The sequence below is a fragment of the Saccostrea echinata genome, unplaced genomic scaffold (genome assembly GCF_033153115.1).
Source record: "Saccostrea echinata isolate AGI-Se365-2 ecotype Australia unplaced genomic scaffold, CSIRO_AGI_Sech_v1 ptg000052l, whole genome shotgun sequence".
NCBI lineage: Eukaryota > Metazoa > Mollusca > Bivalvia > Ostreida > Ostreidae > Saccostrea > Saccostrea echinata.
Genome location: NW_026889801.1, coordinates 8967033 through 8995000, shown reverse-complemented (window position 1 = coordinate 8995000; position 27968 = coordinate 8967033). Strand labels below are relative to the sequence as shown.

Here is a 27968-nt window from a genome sequence, read left to right as displayed (position 1 = left end):
ATTCGGCGGTGTCTGAGAAACTATAGATTACTCTTTTTGGTCTAAAGTGTCTAGCTATTGACTAGTGAGATGCATTGTCATCTAGCACGAGAGAAAAAAATGTCTACAGTTAGGATACCCTGAACAGCAGAGTTAAAATACTGCTACATGTATTAAATTATCTGGCCCTGTCACTATTTTCTTTTTTTAAATAAACAAAAACAAAAAACAATTTACTTGATCATTTAACTTTGAAAGGGGGGGGGGGGGGGGCTCCAGAACTTCTCTTACAAGTCAATATGGATTAATCAAAATTTTGTTTGTCTTCTTTTTGAGAATCATTTTTTTATTACCAGTGGATAATGTCGAAAGTAAGATGTAAATTATAAAAATGTACATATATACTTAAAATCTTGTTATCAAAAATTATGATAAGATTGACATAAGTGTATGCACTTAACATGATGGTTAAAATAATTCACACTTATTTTTGGAGAGAGAGAGGGGTCACAAAGGGGAAAATAAGCATGTTATAACTTTGCCATCCACAGAGTATTGTCACTTTTTTTTGCTGGATAATGATTTTACTACTGGGGAATTACTCAAATAAAACCTTTGTCTTGATACATGTAACATTTTTGCAGTGTTAATTAATATATTAATGACTAATATTGCTGAGGAATGTCATTACTCGAGAAAGACCTTTTTTGCAATGGTAATAGTGGATCTGCACATTGGACATATTCTAATTGTCTTGGCACACCCCTCACAACACATTAAATGTCCACAAGGCAAGAATACGGTGTTAAAGTCAGCATCAAAACAGATCTTACAGCTTGGATCAAAGGACTGTGAAGACTGCTTTAGGCATTTCATATCTATAATAAAGAAAATAAAACAATTGTCTAACATTTATAATAACAAATAATTTTTTTTTTGTCGTACGATAAATATACATATATGTATTTGATATATATTCTAGACTAGGATACATTATACCTTTCAGATACTTACCAACATGTTTTTCAGTCGGAGACTGCACAACCTCCTCTGTTTTAGTTTCATCTAGATCAAGAATGGCCTTGACTAGTGTCTCTACATCAAATGTACCTCCTGTAAACAATAATAATATCCTAAAATCTATACACACATATTTATATAATCTAATGAGTGCTGCATGCTCTGGGCTTTTTTTTTTTTCCATTAACCTTGTATTTCATAGTGTTTGCATTATTTGTACAGATAAGTCTATACAGTAAAACTTGGTTATATATCAAAATGCCAAGGACAAACATTTTTGATTCATTATTAACATAATTCCCTATATCCAATAAGTTCTTCAAAAATTTTAAAACTACAATGAATAAAAACTACTTTGCTTTGCCATACAAATTCATCTTGCATTAATCCGAGATTCCTCTGACTCTAACCCCTGCTTTTATATTTTGACATGTGCACATGTCAAAATATAAAAGCAGGGGTTAGAGTCAGAGGAATCTCGGATTATCTTGTATGTGTATGCATACAATTTGTAGATTAACTTGCAAAAAATAAAAATGATTCAAGCTTCTCTGATTATTTCATTACCCATAAGAAAAAAGTACAGTCAAACCTCGTTATCTCAAACTCAATGGGACCGAGAAAAAACTTCAAGATATCCGAGGATTCGAGATATCAGGGTAAAATAAATAAGTGGTTAGGACGTCTAAATCACTTGGACATATCCATGGTATTCGAGATATCAGTGTTTGAGATAACAAAATTCAACTGTACTTATAAGATTTAATCTTTACAAATTCATGCTAGATTCCTCCGTTACATTTAATTCACCAAATTTAGGCATGAAAGATTACATACCACATTTTTTAGCTGCTTTGGAGATGCTTTCTGGTGAAAATCCAATCTGTCTGGCCATTTCTTTTGGAGATGATGAATCCTGGACAGCTACCTGGGCCTCTGTATGAAGAAATGCAACACAATAAATACTTACTCTAATGTCACACACACAGTCAAGTATTATGGATTTCATTTTATATGGAAAATTTATGGTTTGTTTTGTTCCTTACATTTGCAATGTAAGGTATCAAGTCTGTGAAAACTTTTTGATACAGTTTCTCAAGAATATTATAAATACAAAATCAACTTACTACATGTATGGTCTTTTGATTTTTCTTTGCTTGCTTTTTCCTGGAATATGTGAGGATATCTTTTTTTAATTTTACTACTGAGGAATAACGAGGTAGGATTGTGAATTAAGAAAAAATTCTAAAATATCTTGTTATTCATTAATTTACAGGAATGTACAAACACTTCTTGTCACTAGGGCTGACACTGATGGGTATGAGATCAGACTGCATCATAGATTTTGAATGCTATGGCACTTTTTGTCATCTGATATACATATACTGATATATACACAGTGGTAAATTTATTGCAACAGCCCTATAGATATTACCATGATACTTTAAAAGTGGAAATTTTAACTTGTTTATCCCTCATATCTTTGTCAATTAATAAATATTTTAAAATTCATGATAGTAAATCAAGTATACCATTAATAAATTCACTTTTACATCTATATGCAGGCTAAAATACACTTGAGTCACTTTATCATGTCAGACCATGCAAGAAAATTTCACCTAGTTGACCCAGTCTCTCCCATTTTTTTTTTTAAACACAGGAGACATCATCAAGATCTTCAAATTTTGCTTTCATTTTAAAATTTTTATTTGAAATCTTTTCACACAAATAATAAATGTTAATCTGATGAACTTGATACACTTACAGCATTAACAAAGAATGGTTCTGTCTTGATAACTTCTAGCCACTGACAGTGTTTGAACCACTTCTTGTGCTCCAGCACAGGTACATCCCCTGGTTCCCAGTCCGCCAGGATTCCATTACACCAGAAGCACTTAGTCTGGTCCCCTTTCCCTTCAAATAATAACATACTATAATTATATGTTGTATATAACACTGTGATAATTATACATATATTTTCTTTTATCATTAAAATAACTTCATATAAAAATTCTATTGTATAAATGGTATTTAAAATCATCAATCTACTGTAAATGTTCTCTTTTTTCAACAGGGTCATAATTCTGGGTATAATCACAATTTCTGTTCAATCCGCAGGTAGAAAATAACGTGGATTTGTTTGTCTTAAAGGAACTTTAAGTACGCAGTAACAAATTTCCGTGGAAAATTTGTGACCATGTACTAGGTAAATCAATCTTGCGCAGAAAAATATATGTCTGCAGTAAATTATTTCTTTGATCCACTCCTCTTTCTAATTTATTACACACAAGTACACACACAATCTGTAAATTTTACACTTTAATCTGTATAATTTACACTTTTATCTGTTGAATTCACATATATATATACAAGGAAGCAGATCAAAGATCTGCAAATTGGGCATATTTTTGTGGCAGGCAGGCTGGATGGAGGAAACACATGCAAGCTGTTTACTGCTGATAAGTTCACCATAATGATTGCATAAGGAAGCCAGTAATTGAAATATGTACCTGGAAGCTGCTACTTTTTGCATCATATAAATTACTTAAGTTTTGTAAATTGTACCTTTTTCATTTATTGATAAGCACTTGAAACATTAAATGTTTGACCAACCTAAATGTGCTACTAGGAATATTTTTTTGGACAGAGTGTTTGCAAATTACATTTACTTGTCTTAGGGGAAACCTAAGCACAGTTATTCCTTGCTTGATCTTTTTAGATAAAAAAGAACTTTATTTACTTTATGTTGACATGACAAGATAATCCATAATGTCTGTAAATGCACCAGATATTTTATTGTTAAAGTTTATCTAAATAAATATTGGATATCAAGATATGTAAGTAGACATTTTTTTAAAAAAAAAAAAAGGCTTTGTCAATCAATCATGAATAATCTGCTTTGACATGTTTGATGTTCAATTTCAATGCAAAATAAACACACTAAGTCTACATATAAAACTTTACCAAGATAAAACATCCCAGCCTGTGCTAAATCTTCTTTCTTCTGTGAAAACTGTGCAGGCCAATCACTGAAAGACTCCAAACGACTAGAAAAGTCTCGGAACTCTGGAAACTTGTAAGGTGATATGATAAAGGGACATTTGGGAAAGTGTTTTCTGTGTTCCAACAAAATGTCGTCATTTGGTTCCCAATCACTGAGGTAGCCACGACAATATGTACATCTCACACGGTCCCCGAGTCCTACACAATAAAATCCTTGTCTTACAAACTCTTCTTTTCTAAGGTAGTCTTTGGAGGCTGGCCAATGATCATAAAATGTCTGAAGCCGACGATCTGAGTCGTGACGAAGCTTTAAAAATTCCTCCTCTGTTATCTGCACTGACATGGCAAATCTATATTTAAAAAAAAAAGCTACAATGTACATATGCTAAACAATTCTTCAGTAAAAGCTAGTTTCCATTTTACAACATTTAATTTGACATATGATACAAACTAGGGTAACTTTTTTTAAAATATGTTTAATGCTACTGATCTTTTGAGATGCAGCATTTAATGTCAGATAAATTCAAAACTCATTAGACATGACAGATTACAGGAATAAGTTTTTTTTTATTTAATTTTTTTTTTAATATGAGGTTTAAACCAAACTGAGAGCAAATATTAATTTGCATGCATAAGACTTATAAATCAGTTATTACTAAGTCTTGTCTCTCTCTATATAAGTAGATTAATTATTTTTCTCATGAACAATAAAAATTATAAAAAATGATAAAAATGCAAAAACTTCACAGTCTCTATTGCTCAATCCCTGGATCAAACTTGCAATTTGTTGATTACAAGTACACATTTACATACTTGTACCACAGGAGTTCGCATACCTATCAATTTTACCGAAATTTTCAGGAAATATAAAAAATACGTAATACCTATAATAATAACACTATTATTATAGGTATTAATTACGTATTTTTTATATTTACTGAAAATTTCGGTAAAATTGATAGGTATGCGAACTCCTGTGCTTGTACATAATTTACATATGTATATCTTCTTCTCATCGTCACTTAGATACGTTTTAAAATTAGCCGTGATGACTTAGATTATGACAATCAAATGTAGAGACAAAGAGCTTGAAATAAATAGTTAAAGGTTTCATGAGAAAGAGATTGTTGCAATGAATATACATAAATAATGATTACCATGGATAATACTGGTATAGTTATCCATGGCAAAACATTGGCATATTATGTGAATAAACATATAAATGTATTTGTATACACACAGACTTACCTATAGCAGGGAGCCAGGGACCTATATTGTCCAGGGACCTATATATATATATATATATATAGGTCCCTGGTCTATATAGGTCCCTGCCTATAGATTATGATAATGTCATGTTCTTATCTTGATACTAGGGTACACACAGAATGAAAACATTCAACAGGGCATTCAATATGAAGAATTAGCAGATAAATCTAATACAAAGTGTTAATCATGTTTAAAATAGACATTTAAATGTGACCCCAAAACTGCTTAAATTAGCCCATCATCACACTCTTAAACTGCTACTACATAATAAGAGTTTCAACATAACTTTGAAATTTAGAGTAATGCAATATCCAGTATTATCCCCCTTCGTTGTGCAGACGACTGTGCAAGCTGCACAACATGCAGCGGAGCATTAATTGCACACGCACTTACAAACACTACCACAGCTACTTTGGTTTTGGCTAATGCATGTATATAATTTATACATATTAATTTACCAATACCCACAAAAAAAATTCTTCTCTGTTGACCTTGATTACAAGTATATTCTCCTAGCAAACCGTCTTCATTTTTTGCACGCAGAAATTGAACATGTTTCATGTGTGCACGAAGTGCACGATCTGCATACCGCTAACACTGTATCATTCACAATATATAAAATATGCCATAAAAAATTGAGTGTGCTTAAATGATACTCACATCTATGAAACCTCCAAAACACTTCACAGTTTTTGGAAACAAAAGGGTATTTACCGATTTTTTAATCATTGATTAAAATGAAACAGAAAGTTGCCAGGAAAAACATAATGATTTGATAACTCATACATAATTTATTCGATATGCATATTTTTTGGCTTGTTATGAGATCCATTTTTCTTTTATCCTTATAGGAGATTTTTTTTTCTCTCTGTTGCCTGCATTAAGAAACATTTTATATTTTTCAGGTCATGCTTATTAATTACATCACTTATAAAGAGATGTAAGAAAAATGAAAGTTCGAGTTACTGAATAATTCAAGCGCGGGAACTCGGTCTTCGACAGGTGGTGGGAAAATGTTACCAAATAATTTGTCACACATCTCCTCTTTGCAACGAAACCCAACTTGTCCGAAGTGCAATGGGTTCTATGTTACGAAAGGTAAATTTATTGTGATATCAATGCAATACTTCTGTCTGGAAACACGGCATGCATTATCCCTTAAACCGTCCACGTTGCGGAAAATAGCATGCAAAAGAATGCATCAGTGACCCAGTATTTAGATCTGAAGTGTTGTAGTATAAGCCATCTTTTAAAAGATGAATGTTTTAAATTTGTTTTTTATATTGTAATTATATTAAATAATGCCTGATCTAGTAACAAGGGACAGGTATAGGTAACTCCAATCACAGGTTCCGCAATTTTATCTGTAAAATGAAAATAAATGAGAAATGGGCATAAATCCAGCGATTTTTTTCTACCCATTGGGAATGGGTCTGGTACCAGTTCGATTGGGAAAAATAGCATCAAAGTAGAAAAAATGAGAATTTTCTGTCATTTAAACATTTTGCATTCATTCATGTTATTCCAACTTCATTACCCAATACTCCATGTTTCAAAGAATAAACAACAAGTATTTATTGTTTTTCATATCAGTGTTCCTTGTTTTCGCATTTTCATGCTTTCAATTTGTCAAAATGTATGACACTACACTGTTCACAACACAGGTCCAGCCATATTACGACTAATCTCTACTTTCAATTTCAGAGGAAGTGAAAATATTAGTAAACTTTTTCAATGATTCAAATAAAAAGAAATACAATGTCATCGTAGTCTGTTGCTTGGCAGTTGAATTCGGAAATTTTAGTCTCAAAATTGGGAAAAATTAATGTTTTTTGGCATTGGAAATGGTACCGTTTATATCCGTACCAGTTACATAAGGAAAAAAAAACGCTGTAATCCTACCAGTGAGCTTCAACAGATGTGGCAGAGGCTATATGAACTGATTTATTGATTTAGATATGTATATTTAAGCTTTTCTATAATCTCTGTGTTTCGATCAGATCACATTCAACTTAGAGTGCTGTCTCAATGTAAAGTTGTCGATCGATCAAGTGATACATTTTGTGTATCCTTGTCAGTTTCACTAATATGTCATGCTGCATATTATGTGAATCTGTTTTATTTTGCTTAAAGAACACAATCGCCAACACAGAAATCCTCTTATTTTGGACTGTGGTCACACTTTTTGTGAGGGATGTCTGACAAAGATGGCCAGAGAGACAAAGACCTCCATACCATGCCCAACATGCAAGGTTAGTTTCAGGAAAAACTGGTGATTAACTTGGTCAGTGTATCACTCCCATATAGGCATTATTGAATATTGAATTTTAGGTATGCATTGAGGGTCTGTTAAATTTCACAAGAATTTGTACAGATCAATGCACACAACACAATCATCTGTATTGTAAGCTAGCTACATGCAGTCAAACCTCTTAATCTTGAACTTAGTTTTGGCTGAGAAAAAAAAACAAACAAGATAGTCAAGGATTCAAGATATTTAAACTAAAAATAAATAGAGAAAGTGGTTGAGACTTTATTTCCATGGTATTTAATAAATACATGTTTTATAGACTATTAAGTTTAACGTTATATTGATGTTTTATATGTTTCAGGCAGTGACACCATTACCACAAGGAGAGGCCAGCGTGAAGAATCTATGGCCAGATGTCTATGTAACAGGATGGATGTTGTGTCAACAGAGGGCGCTACTCAATCAGTAAGTCTCAATCTCTATTGATATTAATATTTTGTATTTGAATTTGTTGTGAAAAAATAAGCCACCCTTGTTATAGTAAATAGTAATTGCATACAATACATATGATTTAGTTTATTAGTCTTAAACTTCCTGTAGTCATATACACTATTACTTTGGCCCAGTACGAAAAATTGAGAGGCTTTCTCACTGTTGACAAGCTGAACTTTTCTAGAAAACATTGAAACGTAATAAAAGCCTCAATATGATAAATGGCCAGGTTGAAGGTAAATTTTTCTTGTTTTACCCTGTATGGTTTTTTTTCTTCAGAGAACTGGAGAAATTATCCCCAGCAGGAATAGTTCAGAACCCTGGGTTCAGAAGTGCTTCAGACAAAGGAGGTATTTCATTATATCAGGCTTAACTTAAATTTGGTTTTCCCTGTTTTAAATGCAGTTTTGTAAGATGTATCACGAGTTCAAACTTCATTAGTATTGTATATTCTTAGCAGCTTTAGAAATAATGCTTTTTAGCTGGAAAAAAATTAATATTAACAAAATAATAAGATTAACTTTTGACAGAATCTATTCTTGATGATGTTTCATATTTTAAACAAATAATTTAAAGCTAGACACATTTTTGCAGAGAGGGAAAAAATGTGCCGAGAGTGTTTTCGCAGATTAGCAATGTGTCGATGTGACAAGTGTGATGTAATAATGTGCCATGGTTGCTTTGAAAAGGTACATGTAATGAAAATTAAAAAAATGCTCATTGTGCATGTACACCTAGATGTTATATTGATCCCCATTGGAGAAAAAAAATTAAGAATCTTATTCTGCATCCAATTTAATGTTCCAGAAAATGGACATTGGTTTTAATATTAACAATTTTGATGTATACAATTTACATGTAGAAAGGAGAATTTTTATGTTAATCTCTTGTAGGTCCATTCAAAGTCCAATACTTTAAAACAACATCAAGCACTGCCCATAGAAAGTGAGGACAGGTACTGTATAAGTTCTGGGGTATACTTTTAAGCTCTGTAAAATATTCCATATCAAGTTTGACCCAAATTATTTAGGATGTTTAGATTTTTTGTAAATGATTTAATGTATTATTTTCACTCTAACTTCAAAAAGGTATTTGCATAAATTCTTCAGTAATATATGTTTATGTATATACATGTACCAACAGGGCTTGTACACTTTAATGTATTTATAATGAAATACATATTGTATTTGCAGTTTAAAAGGGGAGTTAACTCAGGATTGTCCACTGCATGAAGGGAGAGAACTCGAATACTATTGTGAAGATGACAAAATGCCAATCTGCTCCAAGTGTGTGATATTTGGGAACCACAAGGGTCATGTCATTACATCTATGGAAGAAAAGGTACTCCTGTGTCTGGTTGGTTCAAATGAAGAGAAAGCAAATTCAAAAACTTTTTCTTTAAGGCTTTCTGTAAGTCCTGCATAAAAAATTAAAGTTATGTATTGTTTGAGGAAGTCAGTCAATGTCTTCATGTTTTCAGAACAAAACTGTTTTCTCTGAAATGGAGCCAGCTTTGCATCTTGCCAACAAAGTTGTCAGAAAATTGATTAAAGTTGACAAGGTAATTTTATTAGCAAGTACAAAAGCCTATGCAAATAGATTTTCAATAAGTATTTGGTTAAACCTTTTTTATGTAGCTTACTTTAAGTAGCCATTCATATTTCGTATCACCCTTCAAAATTCCCCCTTCTTTATATTTGGTATGGGTACCGAGATCAAACTGGAAGAGATTAAAGTCAAATACCAGTACATGTACATGTTATATACAAAGGCATGAAAACATTCTGTCTTATTTGTTGTTCTTACAGACAATGACAGATTTCTTCCCTGATGCTAAAGTGGAGACAGCTGCTGTGATATTTGAGATCAGGGAACACTTCCAAGAGTTACATGGACTTCTCCAAGCCAGGTATGAAAGGTGTTATATATTATTTATCTTATTAGAGTCAAAGATTGATGTTTTCTTATTATGATTAATCAAATATGCTAAATTTGAGATTAATTTGTTTTGAAAATTTTAAATGAAAATGGAAAAGTACAAGTATCTGCAATTTGATAATTTTTCTCGTGTCCTTCAAAGAATTACGTGTACATACACTGTACATGTATTTCAGAGAAAAACAGCTGATAGATGAAGTGTTTGCTGCATACAAAGAAGGAGTAGAACCTCTGGAAAATCTGGTATAAGTAATATTATCACAGAACTGTTAAAAATGGAATCTTAAATTGCTGCTTGACATATATAATCTAGTCGGATGTGTTATGGAAAATACATGTCATCTGGTTTGGTTGCTTGAATTGGTGTAAGGAAATAAACTTTGCAGTCAGTAGTATTGTATGTTATGCTTGAGAAAGAACAAAATTGTTGTCAATTAGTCTGTACCAAGAATTTGAAAATATAAAAATTTTAACAGCTGATATTAAAGGAAAAAAATAAATGTTTGTATTATGATTTATTATCAACAGAGACACCAAATGCAGGATGAGAGAATGAAACTAGAGGTTGCAATTAGAGGTTTGGAATTTGAATTTAAGTCACATGCATAAATATTTGCCAAATGATGAGACTTTCAAGTGCTATGATAAGAAAGCGTTGCAATGGAATACTATTGAAAAACAACAAGCATCATCAATTTCAATGTTGTCTTAGAGATCAAATTAAGATGTCTTTTTCAGTGTCATTACATGTACATTTCCAAGGATGTTTGTAATTGATTTCTTTATGTTCCAGCTGCTCAGCGAGTGTTGAACAATAATAATGAAGTAACCTTGAATGCCAAACAGATTCTGGATCGATTAAATCAGGCCAAAGAGATTCCCTGTATCATTCTACCCAAGGAAACGGAGACAACTGAAAAAATCAGGTGTGAATTTGGGTTATGGCTAGTTGCAATTTAATATGTTAAGCAATGTCCATAGTGTATGAATATAAAACCCATGTACATACCTGTATCTTAAAAAATGTTTTTTAAACACACAATTTTCAGAGTCTGGAAATTTAGAGAAGTATGCACACAATAATACATAAATGTACGTATAGTTCGTGTTTTTATTGCAGTTTCATTGAAAATGATTCGTTTGTAACCTCCATTCTCAGTCACGGAAAAGTAGTGGGTAAAAGCCAAGTCAGGTAAAGTAATCATACAGACAACAGTATTCAAATTTCGAATGAAAAAAAAGTTCTCTAAATTTACTTAGAAGTTAAGCCCCAACCAAGTTAACAGTGCATGATGTATCTGCTAATAAAACTCAATATCTTAAACTACACCCAGATTTTTAACTTTATATTGGGACCTTTCATGCATTTTCCTTGGCTTATTGTGATCCCCTATACCTAAAGTATATCTATATTTTTACCATGCACATCACGCTGAACATATTTAGAGTTGAAACTCTAAGGAAACACAGATCAAAAATGCTTTTCAATTATTCAGTATTTTAATATTGTCTTTAATGTTGTCGAGCAATTCACACGAAATCAATGTAAACAAGGGTGAAAAATAAAAATTTACAACTCTAATTCTAGAGCAACCTGGCACACTTTATCCGAGATGCCTGCAGAGATTATGAATGATGACGACAGTGTAGGAAGTCGTACTCCGGTAGATACGGTCAGTGTGGTGTCCACTCCTTACTCCCAGGAGTCTGAGGAGGTCATCATTGAAGGTCAGCTAAAAATAAATATTCCTCAATTCCGAATAAAGGTTTGCTCTATCAATGTATATGATAAAAGATGATGTATGTTGTGATTTAATGTGAAAAGTGTGTTAATTACAAATTTTGCTTCATTTATGATTTAGCCATGTGCTGTTTAAACATTTAAAGAACAGTTTTGTACTTAAATATAAATTTTGAGATCTTTATCTTGGATTGTTAATCTGAAGAAAAGATGTATAGAAGCAGAGAAGTAAACAGGTATCAATACAAAGTTTGAAGTAATTTGATAAAAAGACTGACAATATTTTCTGTTTTATAGCAGAGTTATACTTTGCAGATGAAGAGAACTGTTCTGTTGTTGGTGGGGTGGAGACAGGTCGCAGGAGGTCAAGGGAGCCCCCTGGGTCCTATCCACAAGCAGGACAGCAGCTGTCAGCTCCCAGATGTAGAATCAGAGGTAGAGAATTTTTTAACCATTTAATAAAAAGAAAATTGCACATGGAATCATAGAAGCCTTACAAGATGTTGACTTGAAGATAGAATTATTTTTTTCTAGAAATTTTTAAGACATTTTATGTTGCGAAGTAAAAAAAAAAGATGTTTGACATATTTATATACATGTATCAACCGTGTGAAATGAATGAAAAATAGAAACTTAAGCAAAAAGAGAACCAAAAAAAACTTCATAAAAAAAAAATCTTTAAAAAAATCTTTTAAAGATGATAAACAATCGGAGGTTCTCTTTCTTGTTAAGGACTGCCAATAACTTGTAAATGTTAGTCAGTGTCAAGCAATGGCCATTGATAATTATTGTATGCCTGTTTTTGTTTGAGAAGAACTCTGTATTTATTGATTTATACGGAGTGTTACCTTTAAGCATTAATTTTCAGGAAAAAATGAATTTGTGTCAGTAACACACATCATCAATCCTTGTAAGTTTATGGTTCAACTTAAGGAGGATCAGCCAACTCTGAGGAAACTCTCAAAACAAATCAACTTGTGGGCAAATACAAGTGGGGCCAATGAAATACCCACAGAAGTCAAACCAGGTAATTGTATCTAATGAGGAAATTACCTTGCTTTAGTCAGGCATGGTGAAAAGTGTCTCAGGTTTAAGTCTGAAGGAAAGAGAAGAAATTTACTGTAACACATAATTTTTGCATTCTTCGAAATCTTCATTGAAATACTGTAGATTCCTAAATATACGCAAGGAATAAATTATCGCGTAATTACGCGAGAAGCACCACTTGCGAAATAAAATTTCTCGCGTTTATTTTTAAGGTGCTATAATGTACGTAAAATATCTAAATAAATCACCCATTCGCGAATTATTATTCTCGCGATTTGACGTCCTTGGGCCATTTCACGATATTAAGTACTTGCGTAAAATAAGGAATCTACAGTATACAGTGTACGTGTATATTGCTCTTATCTTCCTTGTACTCTGTGAAAGTTTTCATGTAGATGTTAAGTTGATTTGATGGCTTTATGATACTGATGTTGAAGAATGCTATATTTCTCTAGCAACTGCATCCAGTAGTTGTTGAGAAATACACATGTACATGTATTACGAGATGTACATATGAGTCTGGATACTGAGTGATTGTATCTCTAGGTGACTTGGTGATTGTGAAGTATACACAAGATGATGACTGGTACAGAGGCCGTGTCAAACAAGTCTTGGGGAAAAACAATGTCAACAAGATGCAGCTTGAGGTTCTATATATTGATTATGGAAACTCTGAGATCGTAGGACTGGAAAGGTACAGTGCTGTATGATGAATTATACAAGAACAATAATGCTGGCTGGCTCTCTCCTTAATTTTTATCATTCTCTAAGTAGAAGAATAAAAGTGTCAAAAGAACTTGAAGCCAACCAGTACTGAAATCAAATGGAGCTGACAAAGATATTATTGAATCCATCAAATGATAATTTTTTATTCCATAACCAGGGTGAGGAAAATGCAAACTCGATTTCAGAACCATCCCGAGTTTATGGTGGAGTGTAGCTTGTTTGACATCATTCCACCAGACACTGTGAGTATGGAATGTTTGTAAGAATAATTTTAATTAGTCAGAAATAAGAAAAAAAATACATGTATATACATTTTATGTGCATCTACAGAGTATATTGTCCAATTGCATTCAGTATAAATTTAACGAGTTCACATCATGTATGATTATTTGTCAAAATATTCACTATACAGAAAAGGAGGATCTCTTTAAGTTACCCATAGATTTCCACACAAAAGTAATCCAAATAGTTTGGAATGCAGTTATAGTTTGAATTCTTAGAGAATTTGATTAGGGAGACTGGATGACCAAATTCTTATACTTAGATGACCTTTTTCAGAATCTGTGTGATAGGTTGACTTATATGTTGCTTAATGCTTCATCAATACAGAGTTGAGTAAATGTATGTGGAGAAGAGGAAGCGAGTAGAATGTACATGTAATTTAAAATGATATATATTGTTTTAGGGAGGTTGGTCCAAGGAGGCTACTCAACATTTCTGTAAAATGACGGAGAACAAGACTCTGTACATGACCGTGATACGAGAGGTCAACAATGTCCTTCATGTCGACCTCAGCAAACCAGCACTGGACATGACCAAAAATGAGGTCCCGATCTCCATACGGGATGCACTTGTCTTCCTGGAGTTTGCTCAGTTTGTTACCCCAGATTCTGGTAATATTACAGGTAAGACCAAAAGTTACAAGTACATTAGATGCTGATACATGTATTACAGGTAAGACCAAAAGTTACAGTGAAGCAGATGGTAATATTCAAAAGTAACTGATAGCACAACACAAGGTAATTTCACAGATAAGACCAAAAGTTGACTTAGAACACCTTGTGGGAATATTACATGTAATACCAAAAGTTGAAGTACAAGACTAGATACATGAAGTATTAAAGGTAATGCCAAAAAATATACATGTCCATGTAGCATAACAACAGATGATGATATTGAAGGTCATACTCACAATTACAGTGCATTTGGAGATGATAGTCACATGTAGGAATTATTATATAATTATACTATACATACATGTACATGTATATGTTGATGTAAGACAAGAGTACAATGTTTTTTCCCCAAATTTGAGTATTTGTTGGTGTCCAATTGTGTTGTTAACAGTAATACCTAGTAGTTGGAATTTAATGGATTTGAAAACCAAATTTTTAGTGTACTGAATTTATGTACATGTACCTTGTCAAGTACATGCATCTCTGTAAAGTATTTGTACAGCTTGAACAAATCAAAACAAGTACTGTAAAATTATATGATGCTTGACAGGAAAGCCAGCAGTGATGAGGCAGTACATAAAACCAGAGCCCCACTATGAGGGGGAAATATTTAATGTGATTGTGACCAGTGTAACAGACCCCCACAACTTCTACATACAGGAGGTCAGTATTTACATTGACAAGTTCACAGCATGAATTACTACTGTAGATGATTAGTCAAGTATCATTTGGTTTTTGGTTGTTTTGTTTGTATACATGTTTGGTATGCATCTGTAATGGTTTTGTATCATCTACAAATTTCAGTGCATGTGTCCGGGGAAGGTGAGAATGCGTTTTTAGGACTCTGAGAAAATAAAATTGACTCGTTTTGTTTATTTGTATTGCATGCAACTACATTGTACAGTGAATAAACTTTCTTTGCTGCTGTTTAATTTTTATTTTCATGCACATAAAGCATTTTTTTTCCCATTTCAAGTGTTATAGTATAAAAGAGTAAATTCATTGATTCATTGATTGCAATTACATGTAGTATACACTGTATACTAATTACAATCACCGAATTTACTCTTATTTATGGAGGCAAGTGTTCATCTATTGTCACTGTTGTTTAACTGCAATACATTTCTAGCACTTAAAAGAAAGTTTGTGAACTGCAAAGAAATTCAGTTGTTTCTGTTGAATTTTGTCTTTATTATTTTTTTTTATTATTATTTATTTATTTATTTTTTTTTTTTGGCATCTTTTTGATAATGTACTGTTGAATCATCATTGTTTTGGAGGGATCAATATTCATGGATTTCTTGGGTAGCCCTTATCCCTGAATTTACATTCCCAGTAACATAGATGCATACATACATTGATGCACACATACATTGAGCACAGTAGAATTGCATGTATATATCTGAAGAAACATACAAGTTATCCATGAAATTATGTCCCCACCAACCAGTAAAATGTAGGTTACCCCCACAAATAATTATGATTCCACAGTATTTAAAGATTTTGTTCTGTGTTATTACTAAGTTTTTACTGACCAGAGACACTTACCTTAATGACTGAAGCAAATACAGGTGACTCGAGATCTCTCGAAGTTCAAGAGACCGTAAGAAAAGTTCAAGAGATCGGGGGGTTCGAGAGATAGAAAGTGAATAAAATACGGAATTTTCAGTTCCGATCATCATTTTTCTACTATTATACATACCGGAAGTATATGTTGATAATGTCATTACTGTGATTACACGTTTTCATTCGTATTTTACAGGAAATTCACTTGATTATAACAACCATGATCATGTTTTGAATAAATAAAATGATTAATTTAAGTTTCAATCTTTATTTATTATCATTTCATGATTACATGAAACCTGAATAGCAATTGTCGATTTTGCTAACCCCGGGCGCGGGCTTGATCGGTCCTTCACAAGATTGCTCTTAATCTGTATACAATTCTTGAGATAGGATTTCTTGTGCAATGTTTGCCAAACTGGGATTGTTTAGACTCTTATAATATTAAAGTTCATAATCTATGGAAAATTACTGACACGTCCCTAAATTATTTTCTCAAAATTATCGTCTCGTCCAGTCAAAGTAAGTTGTGAAGTGATTTGTTTATAATTTACCAATTAAATATATCAAGACTCGGACGATTCACAGATGTAGTGCAATCTATGTAAACACCCAATTAACACGTCCATCCCTTCACTGTTCACTGTTATCCAGGTAAGTCCAAGCTGCATTAATTTTACACTTGATTGACGTGTATACATGCGCAATCAAAACTTCGAGAGATAGAGAGTAAAAAACAATGAAATATGTGTAACGGGACCCAGGTCTTGGTTCGAGAGATAGAGAACTTCGAGAGGTTGGGAGTTCGAGAGATCAGGAGTAAATTTGCTTAGTTATAGAGAGGAAAAAAAACGGGACCAGAGGTTCACTTCGAGAGATCGAGAACTTCGAGAGATCGGAGTTCGAGCCATCAAGAGTCACCTGTACTTGAAAACATGTATTTTTGATCAAACTTGTTTCAACACATTAATTGAATTAGCTCAAAACAATCAAATTTCTTGAAGGCATATGATACATGTATAATCCATTGAATCAGTTGGAAGTGTTTATCAAGTTGGTGACTGTATTAAGGTAACCATAAGTTACTTTTATACAGTTAGGTGATGTGTCCACCTACTTTGCTGAAATGATGAATAAAATGCAGAAAGTGTACTCCAAGGAAAATTCTATGGATCTTTGGAGCATATACTGTCCAAAGAAAGGTTTGTAACAGTACTTGTTGTATTTCTGAAGAGCTTATTAAAAGGGCATGTAATTGATATTTATTGTCAGGTTTTATGTAAACCTATACTGTTTATGAGGCAAAGTTGAGACATTGCTCTCTGTATTACATGTATATTCAAAATGTTATGAATATTATGTCCAACTAATAGGATTTTTTATATCATATTTATGTCCCAAGTCATGTGATGAACTCTTTGCAACTATACTGATTTTACAGTCTTGTAGAAGCAAAGAGATGGACAGGTGCATAGTTTTAAAGGCAACTGATATTTGTGAATATAGATTTTCAATTCTACATTTGATTTTCTTTTAAAAGACATGGTGTGCAGCTGTCAATATTCCCTGGACAAAGTGTTTTACCGAGCCATCATCACAAACTTGCCTGGTCGTAAGCAGGTGGACGTGTTTTATGTAGACTTTGGTAATAGAGAGAGAGTTCATTACAGCCGACTAAGAATACTTCTGGATGAGTTCCTCATTCTTCCAGCACAGGTCAGTTGGGCAGGGCACCTGTGTAAACATTCCTACTCTATCTTTTGTTTGATTTCATTCAGGAATTTGAAAACTCTCGCATTAGTTGCTGCTTTAAAAGTCCTACTGAGAAAATGGAGTAAAAGATTCGAAACCTTCACATATTTGTACTCTGTAGTCTTTTTTGGCAAGAATATACATGTACATGCAAATGTAAAGTCATTTTTAATTGTTTAAAAAATTATTTTAAGAAGAAACTAATTTCTTCCCCAGCTGTTTTAAAAATTGATATGATCACTGCTCAAAATGAAAAGCTGCATTTGCTATTGATTTACAGGCAGTGAAGTGTAGACTTGTTGATGTGGAACCTAAAGATTCCAAGTCTTGGAGTGATAGTGTAAGATATTTTCTGTCATTTATACCGTGCAATAGGAATCTCCTTGCAATTCACTAATGACAATGTACAGATTCCTCACAAACAAAAACAAATTTAAAATACATGTAAATATGAAATGATCATAGTCATGTTCATTGTACAATCTTACAGTAGTCGTGATTGTTTTTCTTTTGTTTACAGGCAAAGCAGTGGTGGACAATGAAAGTCAATCTAAACAAATTTACAGTCAAAATTGCAGGTTGAGTTTATTCAAATTTTAAGATCTGTATAAATTTTTAGAAAATCTTTACGTGATAAATTCCTAAAACTTGGTTGATTATATTACTGTACCTATTATATTCAGTGTTCATACCATTAAAAGACGTATACAGGGTATATATGCATGATTATACATGTGTGTATACATTTACATGAATTTGTTGATATTTTTTTGCAATCAGTTTTAAAGGGTTGATTTTGCATATCTTGCTCATCACTTGTTAATAAGGTTAAATCCTTCATTTTTCTTCAGAGGTCACAGATAACAAGGTGTATTCTGTTGTACTGATGAATGATTTTGACGAGGATAAGCCACAGTACAGCCTCAATAGTGAACTAGTAAGCAAGGGGTACGCCAATAGCACTGGAGACAGGTATACAGTCCAAAGAGTTCAGTTTGTAAATTTGTATGTCAGTTTGAGGCATATGAAGAATTTTTTTTCTGCTTTAGAACAAAACCATCACTACAAAGCTAGATAAAAGAAAACATTCTATGATTCTATGTTAAATTTTAATGTAATCTAAATTTAATCTGCAAAATATGTATATGAGGGTGACTGAGAAGAAATCTTTGTTAAAATGTTACAGTAAAACTCAGTCACTGGGACCCCAAATATTGCTTCCTTATAAGAGAGATTCTTCATTTCTGTAAAAAAAAAACATAGTAAAAGTCTTTTATAAAGAATAATAAACATAGTAAAAGTCTTTTATAAAGTATAAAAAACATAGTTAAAGTCTTTCATAAAGTACAAAAAACATAGTTAAAGTCTTTCATACAGAGTTCCTTATAACTGAGCAAGTTCTTTATAACCTGGTTTTACTGTAGAAGTATTATGACTTTTTGTTATATTGATTACTGTTGAATACACATGTCATTTGAAGGTCATTGCCAATCCCTGAGGATCAGTTTCTGGCTGCCGGGTCACAAGAAAGCTTGACAGACTCCTCTACAAGGGTGAGTGTTAAAAGATCATCAATAAGATCATATATATGTAAAACTCGCAAACCACAGTCAAAATGTAAGATGATCTTGCATTCTGGATGTGATTGAATGAGAAGGGAATATTTTTAAGATCAGATGACACATTCTTCAATAATGTATAATTTACCCCCAAAATTTGCCATTGAAGTTTTGCCACTTTCACAAGTTTGTTCACAAAAAATTGAGGTATCTTACCAGGCATTTGTGTAAGATACCAGAGGATGTTGTTTCCTATGTAATCCTACTGGAAAGTACTTGAATTGCCAATTTTTGGTGTATTTCTTTTTAAAGACATATTGCAAACAGTTAGAATTTACAATAATTATTAGTATATTTTTATACATTACAAAGAGATACAAAACAGATATTTGAGGAACGTATCGTCTGACCTTAAGCTCATTAAAATGTTGACCAATGAGAGTGAATGACCTTTGATGCATTCTTTCAATACTTGATCAAAGTTTACTTGACATTTATTGTGTATCGTTGATTTCAATTGCAATAGAAAAAAAAGTCTGTTGAACTAGATTATGAATTTTATATAGAGTTCATCAATGGTGTTGGGAAGAGAGAGCACCTCTGTGTCAACAGAATCCCTGCCATCATCTGCTCTGTCCTTCACCCCAGGGGCATCTCCAAGGAAACTGTGTTCACCAGCACCAGAAGAAAATGTCTCGGATTCATCCACAGGAGCCAGGAAAAAGTCCAGACAGTCCTCGAGTCAGAAAAAGAAATGTACTGAATGTCTATATACAACTAATGATTTTGATGAATCTTTCATTGGAAATTTTTTTATGTAACAAATCTTAACTTAATAAGAATTTACATGTAAATATAGCCAGAAATTGCTGAGAGTGTGAAGTCTTTAAGGGATTTTTCTGTTCAATCTGAACTGAGAAAATTAGTCTTATAGTGATTTTCTTATTCCCTGTTTTTGTCACAGCTGATAAAATTGAGCCAAAAATTTGCAAGCAAAAATATGTCACCAATGAACAATCATATTATAATATTTTTTAGAAATGAATATAGTAGGCTTATTTTGAGTAATCTTTAAGGACAGAAATTTTATTCCAGCAAAAGTTCAGAAGAGCAGTGAAGAAGATCTAGATGTTGAAGTGAAAATTGGTCATTTTACAGACCCATCTTGTTTCTATGCATATGTAGTGGATGAAAGCTTGAATAGGTGAGATAACTGTTAATAAATCATTGAAATTAGGCTAGAAAATTTGACAATGATTAACATATTGTTGAGAGAATTTTGTTAATTTTTACCGACGAATTTTACCTGCATTTGAAAAGAAAATTAAATGAAGAAAAAATTTTGGAACCTATGAACAGCTGCTCATTTTCTGTGTTGCCCTCTTAGCCTCTTGGATCTATAGGGCTTACTTTGTTCATTGCCTTTTCACTTGTATGGCAGTTTTGAAGCAATATCTTGTAGTATATTCTTGAACTGTGTAATTTTTTTGTAGGATAATGGACAACATGGAGGAGGAATATCATGACTCTGAACCACAGTGGATCAACTGGGATGAGGGGACGTTCTGTGCCGCGCGGAGGCCGGAGGACAGGAAGTGGTACCGTGCCAGGATAGAACAAGTCATCCACAAAAACCTGGTGGAGGTGAGTGTACAATATGTAGTGCAAGTCATCCACAAAAACTTGGTGGAGGTGAGTGTACAGATTGTAGTACAAGTCATCCACAAAAACCTGGTGGAGGTAAGTGTATAGCATGTAGTACAAGTCAACCACAAAAACCTGGTGGAGGTGAGTGTACAGATTGTAGTACAAGTCATCCACAAAAACCTGGTGGAGGTAAGTGTAGAGCATGTAGTACAAGTCATCCACAAAAACCTGGTGGAGATGAGTGTAAACTAAATAGAACAAGTCATCCATGAAAACCTATTGGAGGTGAGTGTACATTATGTTGTGCAAGTCATCCACAAAAACCTGGTGGAGCTGAGTGTACAGTATTTACATTAGTACAGTAAAATATATGGAGATAAGGAACAGTATTCAAGCTCAAAAGTCCATAAAACAATACAAATTTTGGAGCAGAGCAAACAAGGACCACGGACCTTCAAAACATCGATGGTGGGATCAGGTGCCATAGAGGAGTGAGCATCCCCTGTCAACCGGTCACACCCGCTGTGTGCTCCTTGTCATGATCGGGAAATAACAGAAAAATCTGTCGACAGTTCAGTGGCCTAACAATTAGTATGAAAAACATCAGTCAGCATTTGACTTAATGATAAATTGTATTTGCTGACAAGGTCATTGTATCGACCATAGAACTTATGAAATGACATCTTTAAATGAGACTGCTGATATTCTTGTTTCATCAACTTGTTTGTCAATAACTTACCTTGTTATCAAGTCATCAACAAAAACCTAGTGGAGGTAAGTGTGCATAATATTGTACAAGTTATCCACAAAAATCTGGGGGAGATGAGCGTACATATGTACATTATGTTGTACAAGTCATCTACATCTACAGTAACCTAGTGGAAGTGAGTGTACATGTACCTTTTGTTGCACAAGTCATCCACAAAAACCTAGTGGAGGTGATGGTACCTTATGTAGTATAAAACACTGGACTGGTTCATTCATATAAAATCTTTTTTTAATTAGCAACCAGTATTTGTGTTGAAAAGGTCAAATTTTAGTTAATACTAGAATGTAATGGATCATTGACATTAACCTTGGGAAAGTTAGATATTTAGATGCATGTAAACAATGCTTGTGTAAAACTACTCCAAAGTGAAAAAATGGACCCCAAAAATCTGATCTCTGTAATATTACATGTACCACTGTTGTAATTCACAAAATCGAACAGGATAGGAGTACTAAGACTTAGCAATTTGATTTGATTTCTCTTTTGGCATTTGTTATTTATGAACAGGTAAATTGTTGTCACCATTAATGTTGGCTATAAATGTAAATAAAATATGCAAAGCTAGTAGGGGTCTGCAATATTACTATATCGGTATATTGCGGTATGACCCACCACAATAATATATCGCGATATGAAAACCAGATACCGGTACTTCATGACATTTATAAAAATATTTAAAAACCTCCTTCGTTGTAGAATCTTCTGAAATAATACTTGTAATTTCCTCAGGCATTTTTTAATCTCATTAAAGAACCAATTTTAAAAAAAAATTATACACGTGACTGGGCTTAATACTTCATCCGCTTTCAGAGAGAGAGAGAGAGAGAGGTTTTCATTCAGTGTTGTAATTTTAATCATCTTACTTTAAAATAAAATTAATAAGACTTTAAAGTAAAACTAATAAGAAGGAAAATGTATAAAATCCCATTTTTAGGTCACCTGAGTTTACTCAGGTGACCTATTGCTATTTGTTTTCGTCCGTCGGCGTGCGTCGTCCGTCGTGCGTTAACATTTGAACATTTTCAGCTTCTTCTCTGGAACCACTGAACCAAATTCAACCAAATTTGGCACATAGCATCTATATGTGAAGCGGAGTAAAAATTGTGAAATTCATGACCCCTACCCCCCTGGGGCCTGAGGGGTGGGGCTAAAACCATTAGAATTAATGCAATCTTTAAAAATCTTCTTCTTTACTCCTGGGCATCAAGCAGGCAAACTGTTGGCATGAATGTAATAAGCATTGAGCCCTCTACCTAAATTGTGAAATTTATGGCCCCAGGGTCAGGGGTTCTGATGCTAGGGTGGGGCTCTGTTGAATATGTAGTGAAAAGCATTATTCTTAAAAAATCTTCTCCTCTGCTCTTGGGTATTTAGGAAACAAACAATATGCATAGTTATGATGAGGAAAGGTGTCTCTTCTAAAATTGTGAATTTCATGGCCCCTGGGTCAGGGGTTCTGGTGTTAGGGCGGGTATCTAATGATTATATAGTGAAAATGCATTAATTATTCAAAAATCTTCTACTCTGCTCCTGGGTATTAAGCCGATGAACTAAGTACATAGTTATGATGAGAAAGAGTGCCTCTTCCAAAATTGTGAATTTCATGGCCCAAGGGTCAGGGATTCTGGTGTTAGGGTGGGGCTCTGTTGAATATATAGTGATAATGCATTATTTCTTTAAAAAGCTTCTTCTGTGCTCTTGGATATTATGAAAACAAAATAAATACATAGTTATGATGATGAAAGGTGCCTCTTCCAAAATTGTGAATTTCATGGCCCCAGGGTCAGGGGTTCTGGTGTTAGGGCAGCATTCTGTTGAATATACATGTATAGTGAAAATGCATTATTTCTTTTAAAATCTTCCCTGATCCAGGGCAAACAAACTGAAGGCATAGTTATGATGAATAAGGGTGCCTATTCCTATGTTGTGAATTTCATGGCCCCCTGGTCAGGGGTTCTGGTGTTAGGGTGGGGCTCTAATGATTACATAGTAAAAATGCAATAATTCTTTGACAATCTTCTCCTTTTCTCCTGGGTAATAAGCCGATGAACTAAGAGTATAGTTATGATATGTAAGGGTGCCTGTTCCAAAATTGTGAAATTCATGGCCCCTAGGTCAGGGGTTCTGGTGTTAGGGTGGGGCTCTGTTAAATATATAGTGATAATGCATTATTTCTTTAAAAATCTTTTTCTTTGATCCTGGGTATTTAACAAACAAACTGATGCATAGTTATGATGAGTAAAGGTGCCTCTTCCAAAATTATGAATTTCATGACCCCTGGGTCAGGGGTTCTGGTGTTAGGGTGGGACTCTAATGATTACATAGTAAAAATGCAATAATTCTTTGAAAATCTTCTTCTTTTCTCCTGGGTATTAAGCTGATGAACTATTTTATGGCCCCTGCATCATGGTTCTGGTGTTAGGGCAGGGCTCTAATGATTACATAGAGAAAATGCATTAATTCTTTGATAATCCTCTGCTTTCTTTCTGGGTATTAAGTAAGCTTACTAAATGTAAAATTATGATGAGCAAGTGTGCCTCTTTCGAAATTGTGAATTTCATGGCCTCTGGTTTAAAACATGAATCCAATGTGGCGAAGTTGTTGCATGATACTCAGGTGACCTATAAGGCCCGTGGGCCTCTTGTTACAGGATATATACCATGTTTACTGTGGTTTTCAAAATCTCATGTGAAATCTACACGATCGACATCGCGATGCAATGTTAACACTACTGGACTTACTATCCCCTGATATTCTGATTTTTCTCTGAAAATCTCTGTCAACCTTTGTACTTTCACTGTACATTACTGTACTTACCTCTGTACTTCACAGTACATAACAGTACAGCACTGTACCGAAGCACAGCATTTCACAGCACCTCCCTGTACTTTACAGTACACTTCCTCTGTACATCACAGTACCCCACAATACTCCACAGTACGCAGCCACTGCTTACCACTGTACGTCACAGATATTAGTTGTACAGATAACTGATCTTCACAGTACATTGCTGTTTTTCCCTGGACCCTCATACTGTACATCACAGTACATCAAAACATTCTACAGTTTATTCAGTGTATACCAATGTACAACCAATTTTACTCTGTCCTACCCTGAAAAGATTTGTATCCTAGGAAATTTATTTAATATTTAAAAAAAAAAAAATCTTATTTTATTTCATGGTTGCTTTTGAATACATGTATTTCTGAGAGATTAATTTTCAAAATGGATAGAGCGCCCTTGATTCTAGATATAACTAAAAACGTTTTATATAAATGTTCTATTTTATTTTTTTTTTAAAAAATACTTTTGTCCAAGTATTTTAAATGAGTTTCCATTTAACATCTGAGAAATGAGTAAACGGACATTTTAAAGAGTTAAAGAGTTTTACAATTCTTTTTAATTTATAGTTAATTAATTATATTAATCTTTTCTCCACATAGTATTTCATGTTTTTAATTCTACATAATTGTGTACACTGAAAAGCTGATTAAAGCCAATGTTATGATTTAGATTTCTTTTTCCTTGAATTATCTTATATGTACAGCGTACATCTACTGATAATTTTCTCTTTATATTCATTATGAAAACAACTAGAATTATTTAATCCCTAATCGCCGTCAAACATACTGATAACCCCCCCCCCCCCCCCCCCCATTTTTCTCGACAAACTGAGAGAAATTATTGAAAATGTACCGTCTTTACTGCAATACGTCGATTATTATTGACCTTAAGTTATATTGCCAGTATTGAACTCCAGAACAGTGCTGATTATCTTGGTTTGTAATGATAAACGTAACAAAAATATATAAATAATTTTATCGTTAACATAGTTCCCAACTAATTCGATATAAAGTACAAAGTATTAATCTTGCGAATCAAGTTTTAACTTAAGTGAATGTATGGAACCGTTGCTTTTTATCTCTTTCCAAGTTCAATCTTAAAATCAATTAATACAGGCCCGTAGTTAGCAATTTCACATTGAGAGGGCACAACCATACATTTTCAGTTGGGGGGGGGGGGCACTATGAATACCAAAATTCCTTGACAAGCTAAAAAAAAAAAGTCATCAGACATTAATTTTGAGTAGGCACAAGCATGTAGCAGCTATCTTTTCTATAGTATTGTATATATCGGCAAAATTGGGGGGGGGGGGGGGGGGGGCAAGGCGTAAGGAATAATTGTACATGTAATTTAAAATATCCCTGCTAACCGCTTTTAAGGATTTCTGGTATCCTCAGACAGATTTTTGAAATGGGTAGGAATAATGATCGTATGACGTTTGTTACAGATGATGTGGAAACACACCTCCCGCCAACCCCAACCCCTCTTTCCACCCCAACCCTTTACGAAAAAACACTAGACACTTGGTATCAATACTTCATAATAAACGAGGTCCTTACTAAACTTCCTTGCTGATCGAAAATAGTTCGTGAATTTTTAAATACTATATCAAACAATTGTGTCCTAATTAGGCTCTAAACCATTACATATAAGAAAACCTTTAAACGCTTAAAATATGAATAGAATTCCCCGAATTAAATAAAAACCCTAAATATCTGGTATGCATCAAAGGGATCCAATTTTATGTGTCGTTTTACTTAAAATATCTTTGACCACTTGGCACAAGCGTATTCATCATAACGTTTTGTCTCAGTTTAATATCTCAATCACTAGCCCAAACGATAATCAGCGCAAAGTTTACCGTCATCTCTCTCTCTCTCTCTCTCTCTCTCTCTCTCTCTCTCTCTCTAAAGTTGTACATGTATATACAGTGCGTATAATTCCGACTGAAATTTGATTTTGTTTTTTATTTCTTCTGAACTTTTTGCATGTAATTTATTTTCAAATTATGAATTTATTGAATTATTTAAATAATAATTGCAAGTTCACACAATGTTCCCCATGAACATAAGAACAAGGTGTGTATTTGAACTATACTCATGAAAATTAATTCGACTCTGTTACACCACCCTTTTTGTTCCTTGATATTGCCCACCAAAACTGAAAATGTATGGACATGCCCTGTCAAACCAAGTAAACAGGTCTTTCGCGGGACTGCACTTGTTTTGTTTTATAAAAGTTTATATCCACACTTAAAGTTCGTTTTCTTTTATATGTTTATAGATCTATAATTAATGTAGTTTAGACGACATCACAATAACTTAATTGTGCGATCTGTCACTTTTCAGTCCCGTAAAATGCGCATCGCACACTAAACCGAGCTACCAGAAAACAAGGGGGGGGGGGTGCTAAAAAAATTTCTTTTTTCCCTTAAATGAGTTTCACATTATCAGAGATCATTTCTTTTTATATATTTATCTATTGTGAAGGAAAGTGATAGATTATAAATATTTCAATTGATAATTTGTTCAATGGCTCAAACGTGTGTCCTTAACCTTGCTGTGGCCGTAATGTTGCGTAACTAACTTCATGTGAACTCCGCCGAGTGCCTTTCTGTATAATGCAGCAGTGACACCTATTGTCTTAGTGTCTCACTACCGTACACAATCGGATCACCTCAGTCGATTTTATCGACACACAGAGTAACATCACAGACTTTCCGATTGTTTGTTTGATAATTCCGGTATTCAACAGACTCGAAACATTTCGTAATTAGTATTACTGAAAATGAAACTTGTTTATATACATAACAAAGATTCCGACTGGACTATGAAACATCAATTAAATTTTTTATAAAAGTTTTGGTGTAAACCTTTCTGAAATTAAAACTATTAATAACCGTAATAATTGAAATAAATAGGAACGTTTTATCATGTAAAAAAAAGAAAATATACAGATGTTACAATTCATGCCACGTAAAATAAAATGAATTCTTCTCTACATTTTAGTATAAAATATAGTATACACTATTTAATTCACCATATTTAGATTAGCGTACAAAATGTGGGCACATTAATACGACTACAATTTTTGCTGTTAAATCAGGCGAGAAATTATAAATTAAAAATAATGATACCGTATCTATTGAGAGGTCAGTCGCTCACACACACACAGTAAAAAAAAAAAAACATGATTGTCCGTGTGTCAAAGTTTTGAGAGATCTGAAAAGTTTTCGCCTTAGTTAGTAATTAGACACTTGTTCATTATACTTTCCCGTCCATGTATTTTATTTTTCAATTAAATCAATAACAATATTGCACATGCACTTAACGTTACGTATTTTTTTTTATTATTATTTATCTTCCTAATCTCGCTGGGCTTTACGCACGAATGAAAATGGACGACTAAT

General features: G+C 33.4%; 2 protein-coding genes across 5 annotated transcripts in view; one reads left to right on the top strand and one right to left on the bottom strand.

Annotated features, from left to right (window-relative positions):
- Positions 1–27968, bottom strand: part of LOC133203839 (baculoviral IAP repeat-containing protein 2-like) — a 267667-nt gene that overhangs the window by 649 nt on the left and 239050 nt on the right. The window contains exons 1-7 of one of the 3 annotated variants that reach the window (XM_061339627.1): positions 5952–6033; positions 3964–4371; positions 2765–2913; positions 2127–2166; positions 1837–1935; positions 994–1092; positions 1–857 (exon numbers count right to left, since the gene is read on the bottom strand). The exon at positions 1–857 is cut by the window's left edge and continues 649 nt beyond it. In XM_061339627.1, the coding sequence (XP_061195611.1) occupies positions 667–857; positions 994–1092; positions 1837–1935; positions 2127–2166; positions 2765–2913; positions 3964–4371; positions 5952–6000 (1035 nt within the window). In that variant the 5' untranslated portion in view covers positions 6001–6033 and the 3' untranslated portion in view covers positions 1–666. Of the gene's footprint in view, positions 858–993; positions 1093–1836; positions 1936–2126; positions 2167–2764; positions 2914–3963; positions 4372–5931; positions 6034–27968 lie in introns of those variants that run through there. The other 2 variants (XM_061339628.1, XM_061339629.1) reach the window with 2 other exon arrangements.
- Positions 6250–27968, top strand: part of LOC133204142 (RING finger protein 17-like) — a 65697-nt gene continuing 43978 nt past the window's right edge. The window contains exons 1-30 of one of the 2 annotated variants that reach the window (XM_061339906.1): positions 6250–6369; positions 7405–7523; positions 7884–7987; positions 8294–8364; positions 8609–8703; positions 8908–8969; positions 9208–9355; positions 9495–9575; positions 9823–9923; positions 10129–10195; positions 10481–10529; positions 10746–10878; positions 11073–11144; positions 11541–11680; positions 11991–12128; positions 12562–12720; positions 13287–13434; positions 13624–13708; positions 14152–14371; positions 14973–15085; positions 15227–15244; positions 17085–17190; positions 17529–17704; positions 18021–18080; positions 18261–18318; positions 18592–18712; positions 19221–19293; positions 19866–20055; positions 20395–20503; positions 20793–20943. In XM_061339906.1, coding sequence (XP_061195890.1) covers positions 6285–6369; positions 7405–7523; positions 7884–7987; positions 8294–8364; positions 8609–8703; positions 8908–8969; positions 9208–9355; positions 9495–9575; positions 9823–9923; positions 10129–10195; positions 10481–10529; positions 10746–10878; positions 11073–11144; positions 11541–11680; positions 11991–12128; positions 12562–12720; positions 13287–13434; positions 13624–13708; positions 14152–14371; positions 14973–15085; positions 15227–15244; positions 17085–17190; positions 17529–17704; positions 18021–18080; positions 18261–18318; positions 18592–18712; positions 19221–19293; positions 19866–20055; positions 20395–20503; positions 20793–20943 — 3252 coding nt within the window. In that variant the 5' untranslated portion in view covers positions 6250–6284. The remainder of the gene's footprint in view (positions 6370–7404; positions 7524–7883; positions 7988–8293; positions 8365–8608; positions 8704–8907; positions 8970–9207; positions 9356–9494; positions 9576–9822; positions 9924–10128; positions 10196–10480; positions 10530–10745; positions 10879–11072; positions 11145–11540; positions 11681–11990; positions 12129–12561; positions 12721–13286; positions 13435–13623; positions 13709–14151; positions 14372–14972; positions 15086–15226; positions 15245–17084; positions 17191–17528; positions 17705–18020; positions 18081–18260; positions 18319–18591; positions 18713–19220; positions 19294–19865; positions 20056–20394; positions 20504–20792; positions 20944–27968) is intronic. The other variant, XM_061339907.1, reaches the window with a different exon arrangement.